Source organism: Macrobrachium rosenbergii, chromosome 19 (genome assembly GCF_040412425.1).
Source record: "Macrobrachium rosenbergii isolate ZJJX-2024 chromosome 19, ASM4041242v1, whole genome shotgun sequence".
NCBI lineage: Eukaryota > Metazoa > Arthropoda > Malacostraca > Decapoda > Palaemonidae > Macrobrachium > Macrobrachium rosenbergii.
Window position 1 is genome coordinate 2069756 of NC_089759.1, and position 19792 is coordinate 2089547.

General features: G+C 41.1%; 1 protein-coding gene across 1 annotated transcript in view; it reads left to right on the forward strand.

Annotated features, from left to right (window-relative positions):
* Positions 1 to 19792, forward strand: part of LOC136848546 (uncharacterized) — a 401222-nt gene that overhangs the window by 360995 nt on the left and 20435 nt on the right. The window contains exons 24-25 of the mRNA XM_067120822.1: positions 8328 to 8515; positions 18063 to 18174. Coding sequence (XP_066976923.1) covers positions 8328 to 8515; positions 18063 to 18174 — 300 coding nt within the window. The remainder of the gene's footprint in view (positions 1 to 8327; positions 8516 to 18062; positions 18175 to 19792) is intronic.

Genomic DNA, 19792 nt, shown 5'->3' on the forward strand with positions numbered 1-19792 from the left:
CACCGTTCCGCCGGGCTACTCCGGCAGGTCCGGTAATTAACTAGTTCGCATGTTCCATTACCTGCTCTAGTTTAAGGCCCCTATCTCCGCCGGGTCTACTCCGGCGCGCCTTAAGTTAGCATGCTCATGTACTGTCTATCCACTTACAGATGGTACGCTGCCAGGAGGCCGGGTGTACTGCAGTGCTGCACCAGCCCTACGGTCACGTTGTCCACCGCTCCCACTCCGGGTGTGCAGTCCGGGTGGGGGATTTGATCGTTTGGCACCCGGACGGTTGTGAAGTTTGCTACGCTCTGTATGAACAGGTTCAGGACGAGTCGGTAAGCTTAAAGTTACTGCCTTTAGTTTACCCAATTGCTTTGCTTATTTAGTGAATTATAAGGTTCTTGACATATCCCTTATATATATCATTTCACTTAGTGTCCGGTTTAGTAAGTCCTTGTTTTCTTCCAGGCCGACCAGACTTCTTGTGATGCTTCCTTGGCCACCCTTAGGGCTTGGGTGGCTGGTTTGGGGAGGAACGTCCCGTCGGGGAAGCCATATGTGCTGTCAGAGATTATCTGCAACCTCCTCTACCCCGGCGCCCGGATCGCTGCGGCTGTTCCTACCGGCCGCCCCTTTGATTGAACAGATCCGGTAGAGACACAGCCCTCCCAGGATGACAACCTGTACGTGGGAAGTATCGGAGGAAGTGGCGGCCATCAATCTCAACTTGGAGCCTATGAATACCGAACCGACCAGGAGGTAGGTAGGGAGGTAAGTGAGGCAGGGGAGCGGGCTCCTTTTGATTCCCTTCATCTTCAACATCTTCTTTTCAGGGTTTCAGAAGTCTTCTTACCTTGAGGACAGGTCAAGATCAGCTGTCCCCAAGGTGAAGAAGACTTTGAAGTTGAAGGGCTATAAGTCCTCAACCTCCCGCAAGGCAACTCCTTTCCCTCCGGTGAAGCCACGGGCTGCTAGTCCGGTGGCTTCCACAAGCAAGGCCACTCCCCCTGTTAAGGGGTCGAGATCTAGGACAGCCAAGGCTAGCCCTCGTCATCTGCCTGCTTTCGATCCAGAGGCGTTCGCAGATATACTTCTTAAGAAATTCAACAAAGAAGTAGATGCGAAGTTGAATAAGCTCACGGAAAGGCTGCAGAGCCAGGAGAGTATGCTCTCCGGGTTCATGCGCTCCGGTGGTTCATCACTGTCCCACCCCATTCCGGACGCCTCCACCCTTCCTCCCTTTGACAAGGGAAATCCTTGGCGTTTGGCCCTTCATGCTCCCTGGCATGAAGATACCCTAAATATCGAGGGTATAGGGACGCGCAGACTGCAGGAGTTGGAATTCTTTCCACCAGACCTGCTGCCCCCCCTACCCAGGCTACGCCAGGTTGACGGAGGAGGCTTCGGTGAGATCGGACAAGGTCCCTAGGGAGACAGTCATCTTCCCAAGGGACCAGGCTCAGTCTGCCTTGCTGCGCACTTTCACGGAGTGGGAGGCAGAAAATACTAAGTTGACCCCCTTCAAAGGGAACTTCACAATGTTCTCTTTGAGGGACAGGATTCCGACCCCTTGCATGTCTAAGGTGGCTCTAGCAACTGCCCAGGCATGCACAGAAGGTAAGTCGTTGCCTCAACTCCGGGAAACTGATCCCACTTCTATGGTCTTTCCCGGTGACTCTGACTTCTGGAAGGATGCCCCAGCCACTTTCACGGCGGGCAAACTAGACCCAGACTGTGCTTCCACTCTGTTCAGGAGCAGCTTCCCAAAATCCCGGAGGCTCTCCTGAAACCGGAGTTCGAAGCTAGGTGTCGGTTGGGCCAATCGATGAACTCCCTGTGCCTGGTGGAAGCTACATCGGTAGTTTACTCTGAGGAGCCACTCTTCCAGGTCCTAACGAAATCTCTGCTGGCAGGATTTCAGGTGGACCTATTCGACTTTATGGTGACACGTATGAACTGTCGCAAGCACATCTTTGCGGACGCCACCATAAGACATGAGCCTAACAAGCTCATGAAAAGCTCGTTCTTGGGGGCTAATATCTTCCCTGAGAATGAAGTAAATGATGTCCTGGCGGAAGCAACCAGGGCTAATCAGAGTCTCCGCTCCCACTGGGGTATCCCCGCTAAGAGGAAAGCTCCCGAGTCCGCCGGGTCCCAAAGCAGACCGGGAAAGAGGTACAGGAAGTTCAGGAGGCCACATACACAGACCGTTGTTCAGGCTGTACCATTCTCGCCGGTCGGTCAGCCTTCCACCTCGAAGGCCCAGCCCCAACAATATGTTCTGATACAGCCGGCTCAGCATTCCCTTGCTTCCCCCACCTTCGTAACGTCTCTGGCGTTTAACCCCTCTTATGAGAGCCAGGGGTCGTTTCGAGGGTTCAATAGAAACGCAAGGGGAAGCAGAGCAAGGGCCTCCTTCAGAGGCAAGGCTGCATTGCGGTCTCTCTCCCGGGGGAGAGGAGGCCGGGGCAGAGGAAGCAAGCCTTCACCCTCCCAGTGAGACAATTCAGGTAGGTGGGAGGCTTTACCTGTTCCGAGACCAGTGGACCTTCAGCCCATGGGCCCACAGTATAGTCTCCAAAGGCCTGGGGTGGCGTTGGATCAAGGGCCCTCCCCCTCCAGTCAGGTTCCATCAACCCCCATCCAAAGCCCTGCAGGACTTTGCGAGGGAATTACTCCAAAAGAGGGCCATAAAGAAAGTGAGACAACAGAAATTCCAAGGCAGACTGTTCAGCGTTCCCAAGAAAGGCTCCAGGCAGCAAAGAGTAATCTTAGATCTGTCTCATCTCAATCTTTACATACAATGCGACAAATTTCGCATGCTTACAATCTCGCAGGTGCGGACTCTTCTTCCCCGTGGAGCCGTCACCACCTCTATAGATCTTTCAGACGCATACTACCACGTCCCGATTGCGAGAAACTTCTCTCCTTACCTTGGATTCAGACTAGGGAAACAAGCCTACTCGTTCAGAGCCATGCCATTCGGGCTCAACATAGTGCCCAGAATTTTCACCAAACTGGCAGAAACAGTAGTGCAGCAGTTATGGTCCCGGGGGATCATGCTTGCCGCATACCTGGACGATTGGATAATTTGGGCATCCAACGCCGAGGAGTGCCAGAGAGCTACAGCCATAGTGATCGAGAGTCTGGAGTCCCTTGGCTTTCAGATAAACAGGGAGAAATCCCACCTAACTCCGGAGGCTCGGTTTCAGTGGCTGGGTATCCAGTGGGACCTAGACTCACACAAGCTGTCTCTTCCGCCAGCCAAAAGGAGGGAAATAGCCAAAGCCACCAGGCAGTTCCTCAAATGCAGGAAAGCCTCTCGCAGGACTCAAGAAAGAATCCTGGGTTCTCTTCAGTTTGCATCTATCACAGATCTGCTTCTGAAAGCAAAACTGAAAGACATAAACAGAGTGTGGCGGAGACGAGCCAATGTCAAACTCAGAGACAAGGTGTCATTGATTCCTCCAGTTTTGAGGAAAAGACTCCGGCCGTGGTCCACAGTCAAGGGTCTTTCAAAGTCAGTGCCCCTCCAGTTTCCTCCCCCATCTCTAGTAATCCACATAGACGCTTCGTTAAGTACAAAAAAGTACAGGGTACATGGTCCACAATGTTCCGCCAGTTCCACATCAATATTCTGGAGGCAATGGCAGTGTTTCTGACTCTGAAAAAGCTTTGCCCTGCCAATCAGATTCATATCAGACTGGTCCTGGACAGTGCAGTAGTGGTGCATTGTATAAACAGGGGAGGCTCCAAATCGAGCCGGATCAACCAAGTGTTGATAGCCATTTTCTCCCTGGCGGAAAAACACAGCTGGCACCTGTCAGCCACCCATCTAGCAGGAGTCCGGAATGTCATTGCAGACTCTCTGTCCAGGACAACTCCGCTGGAGTCGGAATGGTCCCTGGACAAGGCTTCATTCGAGTGGATCCGCCGTCAGGTTCCGCATCTTCAGGTGGACCTGTTTGCCACGGAGAGCAACCACAAACTCCCTTGTTATGTTGCTCCCAACCTGGACCCTCAAGCTCACGCCACAGATGCAATGTCGTTAGACTGGAACAAGTGGCAGAAAATCTACCTGTTTCCACCAATAAACCTGTTGATGAAAGTGTTGCACAAGCTCGGGTCATTCAAAGGTCAAGTGGCCCTGGTAGCTCCCAAATGGCCGAAGAGCAACTGGTTCCCTCTTCTTTTGGAACTGAAACTTCGGTGTCATCCAATACCCAGACCATAGCTGACCCAAATAGTACAAACTCGGACTGTGTCAGCTTCCTCAAGAATTCTGAATGCCCTGGCTTTATGGACTTCATGAAATTCGCTGCTCAGAGAGGTGCGGATATTGATCCTGTTAATACACTGTTTGTGGAATCAGATAAAAGAGATTCTACCCTCAAACAGTACGATTCAGCAGTTAAAAAATTGGCATCTTTTCTGAAAGAAACTGAAGCTCAAGTCATGACCACAAATTTGGCAATATCTTTCTTCAGGTCATTGTTTGAAAAGGGTCTGGCTTCGGCCACGATTACCACAGCAAAGTCAGCTTTAAAAAAGGTGTTTTTGCATGGCTTCAAGATTGACTTAACAGATTCATACTTTTCATCAATCCCGAGAGCTTGCGCTCGTCTGAGACCAACAACCCGTCCACATACGGTTTCTTGGTTCCTTAACGATGTTCTGAAATTAGCATCAGAAACCAATAACGATCAGTGTCCTTATTTGAATCTGTTAAGGAAGACGTTGTTCCTAGTTAGCCTAGCTTCAGGTGCCAGGATATCGGAGCTGTCCGCTCTCTCTAGAGGTGCGAATCATGTGGATTTCCTCCCGTCAGGAGAAGTTCTTCTTGCCCCAGATCAAAAGTTTTTAGCAAAAAATGAAGACCCTCAGGTTAGGTGGTCTCCTTGGAAGGTTATTCCTCTTCCACAGGATCCATCTTTATGTCCAGTTACTACCATAAGGGCTTATTTACGGAGAACTTCTCAGGTTTTGTCTGGTCCTCTTTTTATCAGGGAAAAAGGAGGAACGCTTTCCTTAAAAGCTATCAGACAACAGATTCTATATTTCATTAAACAGGCTAACCCGGATTCAGTACCTAAGGTTCATGATATCCGAGCAGTGGCCACCTCCACTAATTATTTTCATAATATGAATTTTGAAGAGCTTAAAAAGTATACGGGTTGGAAATCTCCATCAGTGTTTAAGCGCCACTATCTTAAATCACTGGAAGCTCTGAAGTTCCCTACAGTGGCTGCAGGGAGCATTGTCCCTCCGCCCTAGTTGATTAATCTTTTCAACCTGTCTTCTTCCCCTCCCGCCTGCCTGCCTCATTTATTTACCCTGCCATCTTCTCCTAAGTCAGGCATGCTTCACAGCCTGACTCCTGATATTGTGATGTTGTACATTTTTGCGGTGTTAGTCTTTAAGTCTTTGACATGTTATATTTTTTCTGTGATTTAGTCTTAAGTCAGTGGGTACCTTTATATATGTTTCATTGTTAATTTAGTCTTGGTACCTTCCAACTGTTGTCATGATTGTTATCCCTAATTATTCAATTTTACTGTTCATGCTCCTTTTTGTATATTTTTGATACTGGGATAATTAAAACTATTTTAGTACTGGTGCTTTTATATATATCCACCTATCTACTTGTCCCTTTTAGACTTTCACCAAGCTTAGTATGTTTCTCTGTTATGATTTCACCGGGTGACACAGGTCCGAAGCTCAGAAAAGGGATTTTGACAAAGGAAAAATCTATTTCTGAGGGAGGACCTGTGTCACCCGGTGACCCTCCCAGATTCCGGGTTTTCCCCCCCTGCTAGGCATACCAAGCTTGTTAGGAGGGTGCTAGCCTGGAATGGGTACAGATGGCGCTGGGTCATCGGTTGGCGGTCCGGTGAGTGCTGGCATTGGGTCGGCTCTTCACGTTCCAGGGTTTTTGACATTTGGTTGTCTACAGAGTGCAGTCCTGTGGCAGTGGCAATATTCACTCACCCTTATCTATACCAACGTCTATTTCATTATAGATGATCGATCTGGGGGTAGTAACCCCAGCATTCCTGGTAGCTTTTTTCTCTGGTATATTTAGCAATATTTATACCTAGAAATTCGTGCTTAATGGAATTTCACCGGGTGACACAGGTCCTCCCTCAGAAATAGATTTTTCCTTTGTCAAAATCCCTTATTTGATCCATCCTTCTTCCTCACAGTCATTATTGGCAGACAATATGGAGAAGATGGCTTTTCAGTGATTCATGGATTGCTGCTTGTCTTGACATCCCTTATATATTCTGCTGCTTGCTTAGGTTGTTGCTAATGTTTACTACTTATGTGATCTAAGTCCCAGCCACCCCTCATCTGGCATTACTTGGTCCTCTCTTCTTAAGCTCTTTGCCTTTCAGCTTCTCTTGCTCTCTGTCACTCTACATGGGCTAGATCTTGTATTTGGGTTACAAATTCCCTCATTTCATTGCCTTCTGACCCCATCTGTTTGCCAGCTCCATGAGCCTAATTATCTCTGCCACCATGACTTAATATACTTAAAATTTAGGTTAGTCCACTAGAATTGTGCCAAGCACTGGTGCTGAAAAAATCCTAGCAAGGTTGCAGAATTATGTCACACAGTACGTGAAATGGGGTTCTATAGTGAAAGTGGCCAATAGCTTTATACTTTGTGATTAAAATGTGAAGCAAATGTAAAAAACTATATAATATTTATTCAAAACACATAATACAATGTATTCAACTTCAGGCCGATTGTACTCATTGAAGGGGTCTATCAGGGTTTTTTTTCTTTTAAATGGCTCCTCTTTTGAATTGAAACTCCATAATATATTTCAATTGTACTGAAAACACTGTATTATCTTTTCTGTATGTGTGAGATGACTCGGAACATACGACTTGCCTTGCCTTTTGTCTTCTTCTCTCTCTCTCTCTCTCTCTCTCTCTCTCTCTCTCTCTCTCTCTCTCTGCAGTACTGTATAGTTAACTCTAACGCTCGATGATTCTGGCATATACAGTACACCCACACTCCCAAGGCAGGTGGGATATATTTTGAATAAACAGATTTCATAAAACCTTTTAAGAAATTCATAATTAACATGCCTAAAATCCAAATTTAAACAATTATTTTTTGCAAAACAAAACATATAAAGTGAATATCATTAACTAACATTCCAAAGCCCTTCGTTGGCTGAGTCAGTAGAGCTTCAGACTGTCACTCGATGGGCCGGAGTTCAATTCCCCCGGCTGGCCGATGAAGAGTTAGAGGAATTTATTTCTAGTGATAGAAATTCATTTCTCGCTATAATGTGGTTCGGATTCCACAATAAACTGTAGGTCCGGTTGCTAAGTAACCAATTGGTTCTTAGCCACGTACAATAAGTCTAATCCTTCGGGCCAGCCCTAGGAGAGCTGTTAATCAGCTCAGTGGTCTGGTAAAACTAAGGTATACTTACTTTACTTTACTAACATTCCAGAATATTTTGGAAATAAAAGATATCTATTCTCAACACTACAGCATACAAACAATGCTGGGGTAACTATACAAAAGCAAAAACCATAGTCCGTTTCATAAATTAAACTTTCACAATCTTCACTTTCACTTTCATGAAAAATACTTTCACTTTCATAAAGAATATTTAACCCAACAATCCCTTCATATATTTGAATTTTTACTGTCATAGATACGTCCAACTTTTGTTTTTCCTGACCATTTTCCAGGAGCCCTGGAACTTTGCATGCTTCACCATTTCAGTGACTCACCTGTTCACCCATCCTGTCACCATCCTTTAAGTTTGCTCCCAAGTACCGCTGTTGTAGAGATTAACCATTTCTAGTCTTTTACCTTACATAACACAGTCATTGCTCCGTCCTTACATACATAACCCTACACTAATATTCACTGTTAACTTAAATGCCTCTGGCTGTTTCAGAAAAAAAGGTACAGTATTTACAAACAGTTATTCTTTTTTACATATTTTTTACAAATCATCCAGATTCCAAGATAAGTTTTTTTAAATTATTCAGATTCCAAGATTGTGTTTTTGACTGAAAAAGGCAAATATGAACACTACACAAGTGTAGCTAATAGCATAAACAATAGATGAAGCTCAGTAATCCCAGTTGTAGTCTGCACACTCATGCTCAGATAGGTAAAATAATGTTTGTTACTGCTCATTTGAGATAGTTTTCACATTGTCTTGTTAAGTTGGAGGTCCATCAAAGAGCAGTCTTATTGGTATTTATTAATCTTTATGAACCCAAATTTCCAGTGTAAAAACAAACTTTTTTATTTTCTTTCTATGCTTATCTTTATTAAGTTGATTTGAAGCATTACCTTGTTGCAGGCACAAGCTAAATATATTTCAATCCTGAGTAAAGAAGAAAAGAAACTCAAAGAAGAGGCAACCAATAGAAAGAAAAAGTTTCTGGAAGGAAAAGCTATTTCTGATGATTTAAATGGTACCAGTGTATCAACAGATTTCTCTACGAAAACTGGCGAAGAATGTGAGAGCAGCAGTGAAAATGAGGAAAGGTAAGTGCTCTGACAGTTGACAATACAGTTCCTTTTGAAGGAAATAATGTCCTGAGGGTATGATGACTTGCCTTTTTAACTAGCTTGAAATTTTCCCTGTAGCCAAAATCAGAAGGACAATGCTGTGTAGAACATTTTTGGGAAGTCATGAGTAAGATAAGGGTGGGGGTGGGATAGTTGAATGATATACCAGAAGCTGAAGAAGATCTGACTGCACTAGCAAATGAATCCAAAGTTTTAAAGTGGACACACCTAGTTATGATGGAATCACTGGAGAGATGATTTTAGCCGAAACTGAAATGACACCCAAAGAAAGGTAACCTGGCTGACTGTGGTTGTATTGACAATATTCAGTATAAAACAGAGCTGAGCAGGCTGGTTTTAGAAAAAGAGGAATTGCACATATCAAATATTTGTTTTAGGACATATTGTGCTGCAGTGCATGGAATTTAAAATCTAATCCCTTATGACAGCTTTTGTTGATTATAAGAAGCCATTTGACAGTGTCCAGAGACCATTTTTTTTATGGTCTTGCATCACTATTGCATTCCCAGTAAATAGTTAAAACTAATCAAAATTATCAGCAGATTAAGTAGAAGTAAAGTTAATATTTATGTGGTTGCTTTAAGTGAATATGCATTGAATAATGGGATCTACAAGAGAATGTTATGTCACCCCTGTTGTTTGCCCTGTTCATAGGTGTTATGATTATAAAAGTGATCAGAGCTGGAAGAATGATATTTAGATTGAAGTAATTATAGACACTGAACAGATTCAGAATAATTAGGTGATGCTGTTTTCATCAGTAAAATATTACAAGATTTACAAAGCCTGTTTAATAAAATGTTTCATGCATTCAGAGAGATTGGATTTCAGGTGAAACAGATTTTGATGAAGGAAAACCTTTTATTGGTAGATGCTGTGAGTCTTCAAAGTACATTATCGGCGCTTCAATGATGCTTACAGTGCTATAACTTGACGTCGCATCAAGTTACAGCTCCGTAAGCGCAGTTAACTTAATGCCTATTCTTGCCGTTAGCACCATCAACACCGCTTACAGTGCCATAACTTGTTGCGACATCAAGTTATGGCGCTGTAAAATGCCAGTAACAGTGCTGAAAAAGTGCCATAAGATCGAATCCACTGTAAGTCGGTGTTGCCGTAAGTCAGTGGGGCACTGTAGTTACCCTTATGGTCCCTCTAGGGCTTAACAAGAAAATACGGCGAAACACCGACTTAAGATGAAAATCAACTTACAGTGCGGTGCTGGAACAGATCCCCTGTTGTAAAGTCTTTGACCTACTGATTAATTTCAAGAATCCTCTCAAAGTTGGTCTAGGCTGGAGTAGTGCCATTGTTCATACAGTGCTGGACTTCCCAAAAGATTATGAGTTACCTTTCTTCTACAGATGTTGCAACAGTGACTTAGGCTGACCAAGACCTGCCACTATTCAAGAGGTCTGTGGAAAAAATGTCCACCCAAGACTCACTTGTCTTTTCATCAGGAAAAGCAAGTGGATTTGAGGACTCACAGCAACCACAAAAACCTGATTTTTTAGTGCAGACACTCCACTGTTCATCCTCAAGGAGCTTATAAAAGAAACTGACAGGTTACAAAATGGCCTAGCTCTTGAGAAAAGAATCCCAGCTACTTAGATGACAACAGTCCATGGTAATCATGTGAGGGCTCATGTCACCTCTTTTATTCAGGTCTCCCATGACAGATTAACACTGAATGAAGAAGGGTAAAGAACCTGTATGGATGTTAACCGTATGATGGTGAGTTTACTAATCTAACCATGTTGGGAGAGGATGAAGAGTAACCACTCCATCCCCAGCAGAGCTGGGGTTGTGATGTGTGGCTAGAATGAAAAGTGCTCCCAAAAATCCCTCATTTCACGTACCAAAGGAAACAGACTCTCAAAGTTTTTCTTGTGCAAGAGTTTCTAAACCATTCCAAAATCGACTGAATGAGGATGTTAGGAATAATCATCTTAAATCCCAGAAAGTCCTGGAAGTAGAATATCCTGTAAATCCTCCATGGCTTATTCCAGGAGTATTAGTATGTAAGAAATTGTTTAACAGAAAGGACTGTACTGAAGAAATGAGGAGAAAATTCTTAAAGCACGACATTACCCATGCTAATTATACAAAGATCTATACAGATGGATCAAAGTCAGATAGTGGTGTTGGCTACGCTGTTATCCTTGGTGATACAGCTTACTCGGCTAAATTACTTGACTATGTATCAATATTTACTGCCGAATGAACAGTCGTAGTCTCTGACACTAATTTTGTCATATACTCAGATTGTAAAAGCACTTTAGAAGCTATTAAAAAATTTAATAGCTTTCATCCATTAATTTAAAAAGTTCAGGAGTAGCTTTTTTGTATCTATTGTTGGCATAACTCAGTCTCTTTCTGTTGGGTCCCTTCTCATGTGGGGATTTGCAGAAACGAGATGAAAGACAGAGAAGCGAAAGCTGCTAGAATTTTATCAGAAACCACTTTCAGAAAAGTGCCTCATACAGACCTAAAAGGCCCTATTAGATCTTACGTTTTAAGTAAATGGCAAGAAAGGTGGATTCTCCTCTTTTTGCCAGTAATAAAAAATATAGAAATATTTAAGATAATATACTGCTGTGGTCTTCGGCATTCCAGCTTGACAGATGAACAGAGGATAATTTAACCAGATTAACGATAAGGTACACTTGTTTAACCCATCTGTTTATTTTAGAAGGAAGCAGCTCTCCTGAGTGTGCTTACTGTGATGAGACGCTAACAGTGGAGCACATTCTGGTGGTGTGCCCCAGGTATTTTAACCAAAGTGAAAGATATTATCCTCTCGGATAATTTGGGAGATGAAGCAGATATTTCTGCTATCATCTCTTTTAAAGTGTATAAAAATTTTCAATGATATTTAATTTTGTTCCTAATATATATATTACATCATACAGAATTTTAATGGGAAATTCTTTATTATATATCACATCATTCATTAAACTTCATTTCTTTATTTTATTTATTGGTCACATCGCTTTTTTTTATTTATTATTCATTTCCTTCGCTAATTCATAAATTCATTTACCTTAACATGATGTATTGTCTCTTCATTACAGCGCTGAATGGCCTTCTTGGCCCCAGTGCCTGGGCTTTTGTCCTAAATATCATACATCCAGCCATCCATCCCAGCAATATCTCAGAAGTATCACAGCATTGTGGGGGGTGGGGGTGTGGGCTCACTTTCCACTAGGCTTACTATGCCACCTCACTGAAAAAAGTATAGTCAGACTTCTTCAGTCTCATGGCAATAATGTTTGAAGAATACGGTCTCTGATATCCATCCAGTAAACCTTCTTCAAAAGAAATGTTTCTGAAGAGAGCTAAGTGATGTTCCCACTTTCTGGATATCATGTGCCTTAGGGAAATTAACAAGCACAATGACCAAACATGAGGCTAAAAGCCGAAAAACCTAAAGGCTGACTTGGGTCAGAACGAAAAGCAAACAAGAAATAAGGTAATTCCTTATCCCACTCAGACCCATTGATCATGCAGTACTTCTTTATCATAGGCTTCAGGGTTTGATGAAATCTCTCCATAGCTCCCTGACTTTCCAGATGATACAGGAAAGAAGTTACATGTTTAATATTTAGCTCAGCCATTTTACCTCGGAAGTACCTACTGATAAAATTAGGCATCCCAAACCTGGTGAAAAATTCAATCAGGACATCAACAATTTTAACCCTTTTCATCATCTGTGGTGGTATTGCCTCAGGATATCGAGACATCTTATCCTTTATGGTTAAAATATATTCATTACCACTATGTATTTTCAGTAAAGGACCAAAAATATCAATAATGACCTCCTTAAAAGGTTCAGAGACAACAGGAATAGGACATAGAGGTGTTTTTGGTACTGACTGATTTGGCTTACCAACCTTCTGACAGATGTCACAACTATTAACAAATTTCTTCATGTCTGCCTTCAACTTGGGCCAATAATAATTCATAAGCAACATACCAGCAGTCTTATGAATGCCAAAATGACCAGCCAAACCATTTTCATGGGCCAGTGACATTAATTTATCTGTGTAAACAAACGGTATCATAATCTGTTTTAAAACCTCACAATCAACATTATTAACATTCATAGGTCTACTTACCCTATATAAAATATTCCTTATTATTTTAAATTTGGCAGTAGTCAAATCAGATACTTAGGTTTATCCTTCAAAATTTAACATCTACAACTACGCTACACTATGATCTAAACTACTCAAATCTACATCAGTTGTTGACTCTGCAGTGTCAGCAATTCTAGACCCAGAACGAGTGACTACAGCTACTTCATTAACAGGATTTATCAATATTGGGAAAGTCCTGTTCTCAAGGGCAACATCATTCCCTAAAACAACATTCACATCCTTGACAGGAAATTTTTCAACAATGGCTAATTTTAAATTACTGTACCTGAAAAGGAAGGACAAGTTAAATAGAAATTCCCAATATGATACGACCTAACCGTATTAGGAAAACCACTCAACATTACGAATTCCTTATTCGTGCAGACAAAATTATTAAGCAATGCCTCCCGAAGAATCAGAGATTGAGCGGCGCCTGTGACAAGCAAGATTGCACACTCCTTTTCTCACTTGAATTTCCCGATGAGACACTACTGAGACAAATACTTCTGAAAGGGCTCCAAGGACTTACAACTATCTAGTCATTGGTTCGTGGTTCTAGTTGGAACCGATTCTCTCTTTCTTTTCTACATTCATTACCAGTCATCCTTTAGCCTTTTGAGATTTCCTAAAGGCTAAACACATACTTTTGATGTGTCCCTTCTTATTGCAAAAGAAGCATGTCATTGATTTTAACATATTGGGGTTATAAAAATTTGATCCCGTTTCCGCTGTTGTGAGAAATACGAGAATTATTATTATAGCTAACATTACCCAGAGCCTTACTACTATTATTACTCCTGCCTACTCGTGCCCAACTGTTTTTCTCATTTCCGGATACCTCTCCTAACACATTTTTATGGGATAAACAGTATTCATTGCTAGCAATGGCTACCTCCTGAAGGGTGTCAAGTTTTAACTCCTCGAGGTGTACCTTCAGTTTATCAGGGACACACCTCTTGAACTCCTCCACCAACACTAAGTCCGTCAATTTGTCAAATTCCACGACCTCCTGTCATGGTCGCCAACTTGTAATAGCCTGCTTCAACCACTACACACTTTATATTCTCAAAATGCCTTTCAATATTTGCTACTCTGCGATGAGGTCAATAATGGGTGGAATCATACGCCAAATACAACCGTATAATGTGCAAGATTGTTCAAGGGGGACAAATAAAACTGACAAAAACTTCTCAATATTTAATACATACCTCAAAGACAGAAATTATACCTGAACCCTGTAAATACATACATATCCAAAAAAAAAACCAATACCCTTACAAAATAATATCCAGGACAATGTACACTATTACAGAAAGAAAGTAACACATTCACACTTACACAGGGGTCCAGATAGAAAGAGAACGAAAAGATAGAATAGCCTAACAATACACAATAATTTGATTAAACAAATAATTCCAAGGTCTCCTCATTAACCCTTTAACGCCGAAGCCCTATTTTCAAAAAACGCGTCCCAGATACCGGCGGCCTCCGAGAGGTAGCGCTGAAGCGGAAAAAGTTTTTCAAAAATCACAGCGCTTTAGTTTTCAAGATTAAGAGTTCATTTGTGGCTCCTTTTTTTCTCATTGCCTGAAGTTTAGTATGCAACCATCAGAAATAAAAAAAATATCATTATCATATATAAATATTGGAATATATGACAGCGAAAAAAAAACTCGTATATAATTGTATACAAATCGCTGTAAGGAAAAACGGTTGAAGCTAATGATTTAATTTTTTTAGTTGTATTGTACACTAAATTGCGATGATTTTGGTATATAACAGATTTTAAAACGATTAAAGCAACAAAGAGAAAATATTATCACAAAATGATGCATGAATTCGTAATGAGCGGATGTAAAAAAAAGTTTTTTTCAAAAATTCACCAAAAATCAAAATATTGTGCTAGAGACTTTCCAGTTGTGCCAAAATGAAGGAAATTGATTGAATATTACTAGGCTGTAAGTTTTTTAGCTTACAATTGCGTTTTTGAACCATTTCGATCGAGTTAAATTTGACCGAAGGTTGATTTTTTCTATTTATCGTTATTTCGATGTAAATATAAAAAAACTGTGGAGAGCTAAAGGAATGATATATTTTTTGTTGTATTCTACATGAAATTGCGCACATTTTGATGTATAACACTTTATGTAACGAATAATATGAAATGGCGAAAAAATTACGGCAAACTGACGCAAGAAATGACAGGGTTTTCAGCGGAGTCGCGCGCGCGGAGCGAAGGAATATTTTTTTTCAAAAATTCACCAAAAATCTACATATTGTGCTAGAGACTTTCCGTTTGTTGCAAAATGAAGGTAAATGATTGATTGTTACTCGAATGTAATAATTATGGCTTACGGATGCGTTTTTCGATCATTTCGGTCGAGTCAAAGTTGACCGAATGTTAAAATTTTGTCAGTTATCGTGATTTCGGCGAAAATATTAAAACACTGTGAAGAGCTAAAGGAATGACATATTTTTTGTTGTATTCTACATGAAATTTCGCAAATTTTGATGTATAACACTTTATGTAACAAATAATATAAAATGGCGAAAAAATTACGGCAAGCTGACGCAAGAAATGACAGGATTTTCAGCGGAGTACGCGCGCGCCGAGCGAAGGAAAATTTTTTTTAAAAAAATTCACCAAATATCTAAATAATGTGCTAGAGAGTTTCCGTTTGTTGCAAAATGAAGGTAAATGATTGATTGTTACTCGAATGTAATAATTATGGCTTACGGATGCGTTTTTCGATCATTTCCGTCGAATCAAAGTTGACCGAATGTTAAAATTTTGTCAGTTATCGTGATTTCGGCGAAAATATTAAAAAACTGTGAAGAGCTAAAGGAATGACATATTTTTTGTTGTATTCTACATGAAATTTTGCACATTTTGATGTATAACACTTTATGTAACGAATAATATGAAACGACGAAAAAATTACGGCAAGCTGACGCAAGAAATGACAGGATTTTCAGCGGAGTACGCGCGCACGGAGTGAAGGAAAAATTTTTCTTTTTTTCCAAAATTCACCAAAAATCTAAATAATGTGCTAGAGACTTTCCGTTTGTTGCAAAATGAAGGTAATGATTGATTGTTACTCGAATGTAATAATTATGGCTTATGGATGCGTTTTTCGATCATTTCGGTCGAATCAAAGTTGACCGAATGTTAAAATTTTGTCAGTTATCGTGATTTCGATGTAAATATTAAAAAACTGTGAAGAGCTAAAGGAATGATATATTTTATGTTGTATTCTACATGAAATTGCGCACATTTTGATGTATAACACTTTATGTAACGAATAATATGAAACGACGAAAAAATTACGGCAAGCTGACGCAAGAAATGACAGGATTTTCATCGGAGTTCGCGCGTGCGGAGGGGAGGAAAAGTTTTTTTCAAAAATTCACCAAAATTCTAAATATTGTGCTAGAGACTTTCCGTTTGTTGCAAAATGAAGGTAAATGATTGATTGTTACTCAAATGTAATAATTATGGCTTACGGATGCGTTTTTCGATCATTTCGGTCGAGTCAAAGTTGACCGAATGTTAAAATTTTGTCAGTTATTGTGATTTCGATGTAAATATTAAAACACTGTGAAGAGCTAAAGGAATGATATATTTTTTGTTGTATTCTACATGAAATTTCGCACATTTTGATGTATAACACTTTATGTAACGAATAATATGAAACGGCGAAAAAATTACGGCAAGCTGACGCAAGAAATGACAGGATTCTCAGCAGAGTTTGTGCATGTGGAGCGGAGGAAAATTTTTTTTTCAAAAATTCACCAATTTTCTAAATATTGTGCTAGAGACTTTCCGTTTGTTGCAAAATGAAGGTAAATGATTGATTGTTACTCGAATGTAATAATTATGGCTTACGGATGTGTTTTTCGATCATTTCGGTCGAGTCAAAGTTGACTGAATGTTAAAATTCACTTTGGATGCTGGGTCCTTCTCCAGCATCCCAGTCTAAAACTCGCCTCACACGCTCACTTCCGACAGCCAGTATGCGCCTTTCACGGTCCTGACGCCTTTGTGACATCTCTGCAAACGTTCTGTTGCAGCACGAATACGCTAACACTTGCAAAAGTTCAACAAAACACGTCTGCGTCAAAATATCGCTCCTGCAAGGTGCTGCTCTGATGCTCTCTGATGTGAGATGGGGGAAATTCGCGCATGCGCGTCTGGGTGACGCTCAGAAACAAAACAACAGCTGGATGCGTGAACTCCCAGCATCCGCTGAGGCGCGGGATTTGAAGTCTTCCGCAAACTAGGCCTACAATTATTTTTCCGCGAATATTTAAAAAAAGCATTTTCAGTCGACGTTTGCAACGTCCACTCGGCATTCGACAGACAATTTTGGACGACGTTTAAAACGTCCAACAGGCGTTTAAGGGTTAAGGCAAGAACCAAACTCCACATCTGGAACTATCTCAGGTGGGCTGGGATTATAGGGCCAAAACAGGCAGCAGTAATGTCCTAATCGCCATGATCACATACAATTGCAGACAGTGTCGACATTAACACCTTACTGGACAAGCGTGAGGACCCCTTGGCAGTTTAACTAAACCAAGGACGATGATGGTTGCACAGCAGAACCCCACGTACTGAGGACAGCTGATTCAATAGCGCTGACAGCAATCCAATAAAGGCACGATCTCCTCAAGTCAAATACCTAGTGCCACAGCAATCTCAGATAATAGCCACAACCAATCCAGATGCCTTGAAGTGATGGCTCAGAACAGACTGTCTGCCCTCCGCAAAAGAGCTTTTACAGTACCCCACTTCACAGGGGAGAGACCAAGCACCATCAAACCATGTAAAAACAAAAACAATTGTTAATGCTAAAGGTAAACAAGCTAACAGCTGGTGAGGAGGGGACAAGAGATTTTACAAAACACTGCCAAAGTGGCTTAAAATTAAAATTACAAAATAATATAATACTAAAGTATTAAAAGCAAAATGGGCAACATACTGACAACATAAATGGCCCACCTCAGCTACCCCTCTCATCTGTCACCAGGGTCAGAAGGCAAAGTGGATTGCAGACCAATGGGTGGGCCGACTTTCCTCCTGCTTGTTGGTAGTGTACTACCTTGTCAATAAGTTTGAATGTCCATTCCAGCTCTTGTTCACAAGCAAACTCCTATGTAAAGAACTTCAGGTTTGTATGTTAAGAAAATACAGTACTTTTAAAATATGCTATATTAGTAATGAATTGGTATCTTGATCAAGAGATTTAATGGTTATCATGTAATTTTATAGTTTTTTTTTATTCCTTTTTGATTGTGATCATTATTTCATTGTTTGAAGCATATTCAGAGTTCACTCTGTCATAGTAGTGCATCTTTTACAGAGAGCATCCCACCAAAAAGGTAAAAGATGGTCGAAGATTTAACAAGCATTTGATTACTCATCATCGAAAGAGGAAGTTAAAAAGCTTAAGACGGTCTTTGGTCATGAAGAGGGTTAGTATGACTTATTGTTTTCTAGTTTATGTGAAATTACTTGTTTGAATTAGTGGCTTTTATAATATATTTTTACCATCAGCAAACTCAACTTGCATCTCTGAAACAGTTGACACTTAACCATAGTACAAGAAGTGCAAGAATGTTTGACCCTTCATGAAAAAAAAAGCTGCTTCTGGGTATGTATTGAAGGTAATGAGAAGGCAGACAAGCAACCACGGGTTATATCCACCGTGACCCCTTCCAAATTATGTATGCTGCAAAGTGACTGTGAGGAATTCTTCTATAAATATAGTATAAAATCATCAACAAGCAATATGGCCAAGCTTAATAATGAACCATAAAAATCTTCAGCAAGGTGGTTAGCAAATCCAGACTCTGAACAAGGAGTAAGTATGAACTTGACTAGAATGTGCATCAACCATATGCATTTTACACAGCCATTTTATGCAAAGTGGTGAAGGATAGAGGTTACTATAATGAGATACCTGCTAGACAGATACTTTTTCACAGTGAGGTATTTTTTAAGAAAGTATACATAGTTTAACAGAGAGGGAAGTGCAAATGGAATATGTGGCAGGACCATAAGTCAATAACTAGGGAAACTAAATAAGGGATTTTGACAAAGGAAAAATCTATTTCTGAGGAAGGTCCCGTGTCACCCGGTGAAATTCCATTATAGCACGAATTTCTAGGTATAATATGCTAGATATACCAGAGAAAAAGAGCTTTCAGGAAAGCTGGGGTTACTACCCCAGATCGAGCGTCTTCTCTAGGGAAGACGCGGTATAACGAAGGGTGAGTGAAAGATCACTACCACGGAGTCTTACTCAAAGATCTCTCCCTATCAAAACCCCAGAACAGAGCGGTGAGCCGTTACAGCCCCTACACCCAACACCCGCCAGCTCGGCGACACCAGCGCCACCTACCTCATTCCATGCTAGCACTAACCCCAGACTTGGCATGTGCAAGTAGGGGGGGGAGCAATAGGTGAGTCAGGGAGGGTCACCGGGTGACACGGGACCTTCCTCAGAAATAGATTTTTCCTTTGTCAAAATCCCTTTTCTGAGTCCAGTCCCGTGTCAGCCGGTGAAATAGTGACAGAGAATCATGCCAAGGCTGCAAACTACGAGGAAACAAGGTAATCTGAAGAAAAAAAATAAATTACGAAAAACAGTTTTAATCAGGGAATCTCTTACATGTAGCAAGAACACTAAACCTAAGGCACATCAAAGACTTAAAATTAATAAAATGAAACATGGGGAAGTCCCCGGCACGACGGGAAGAGGCCCCAAAATACTTAATACTACTAAAGCATAATGACATATGAAATTTGCATAGGTTAAATGGCATATACAATCTTAAAGCTACACACGTAAACTTAAGCTAAACACGTAAGAGACAAAATCAAATGGGAAATAAAATATACAGTACATATACATATATCTGGGGTACATGGAGCAAAATAAAAACTGCCCAGTACCCCACAAGAAAATACAATCATAACATGTCAGATTACAGTTTCCACTCAACAGAGACAAGATACATCAATATGAGGAGCTAGGCAGTGAGGCATGATCAACCAGGAGGATAAGCAGAGAAGTAAATGAGGCAGGCG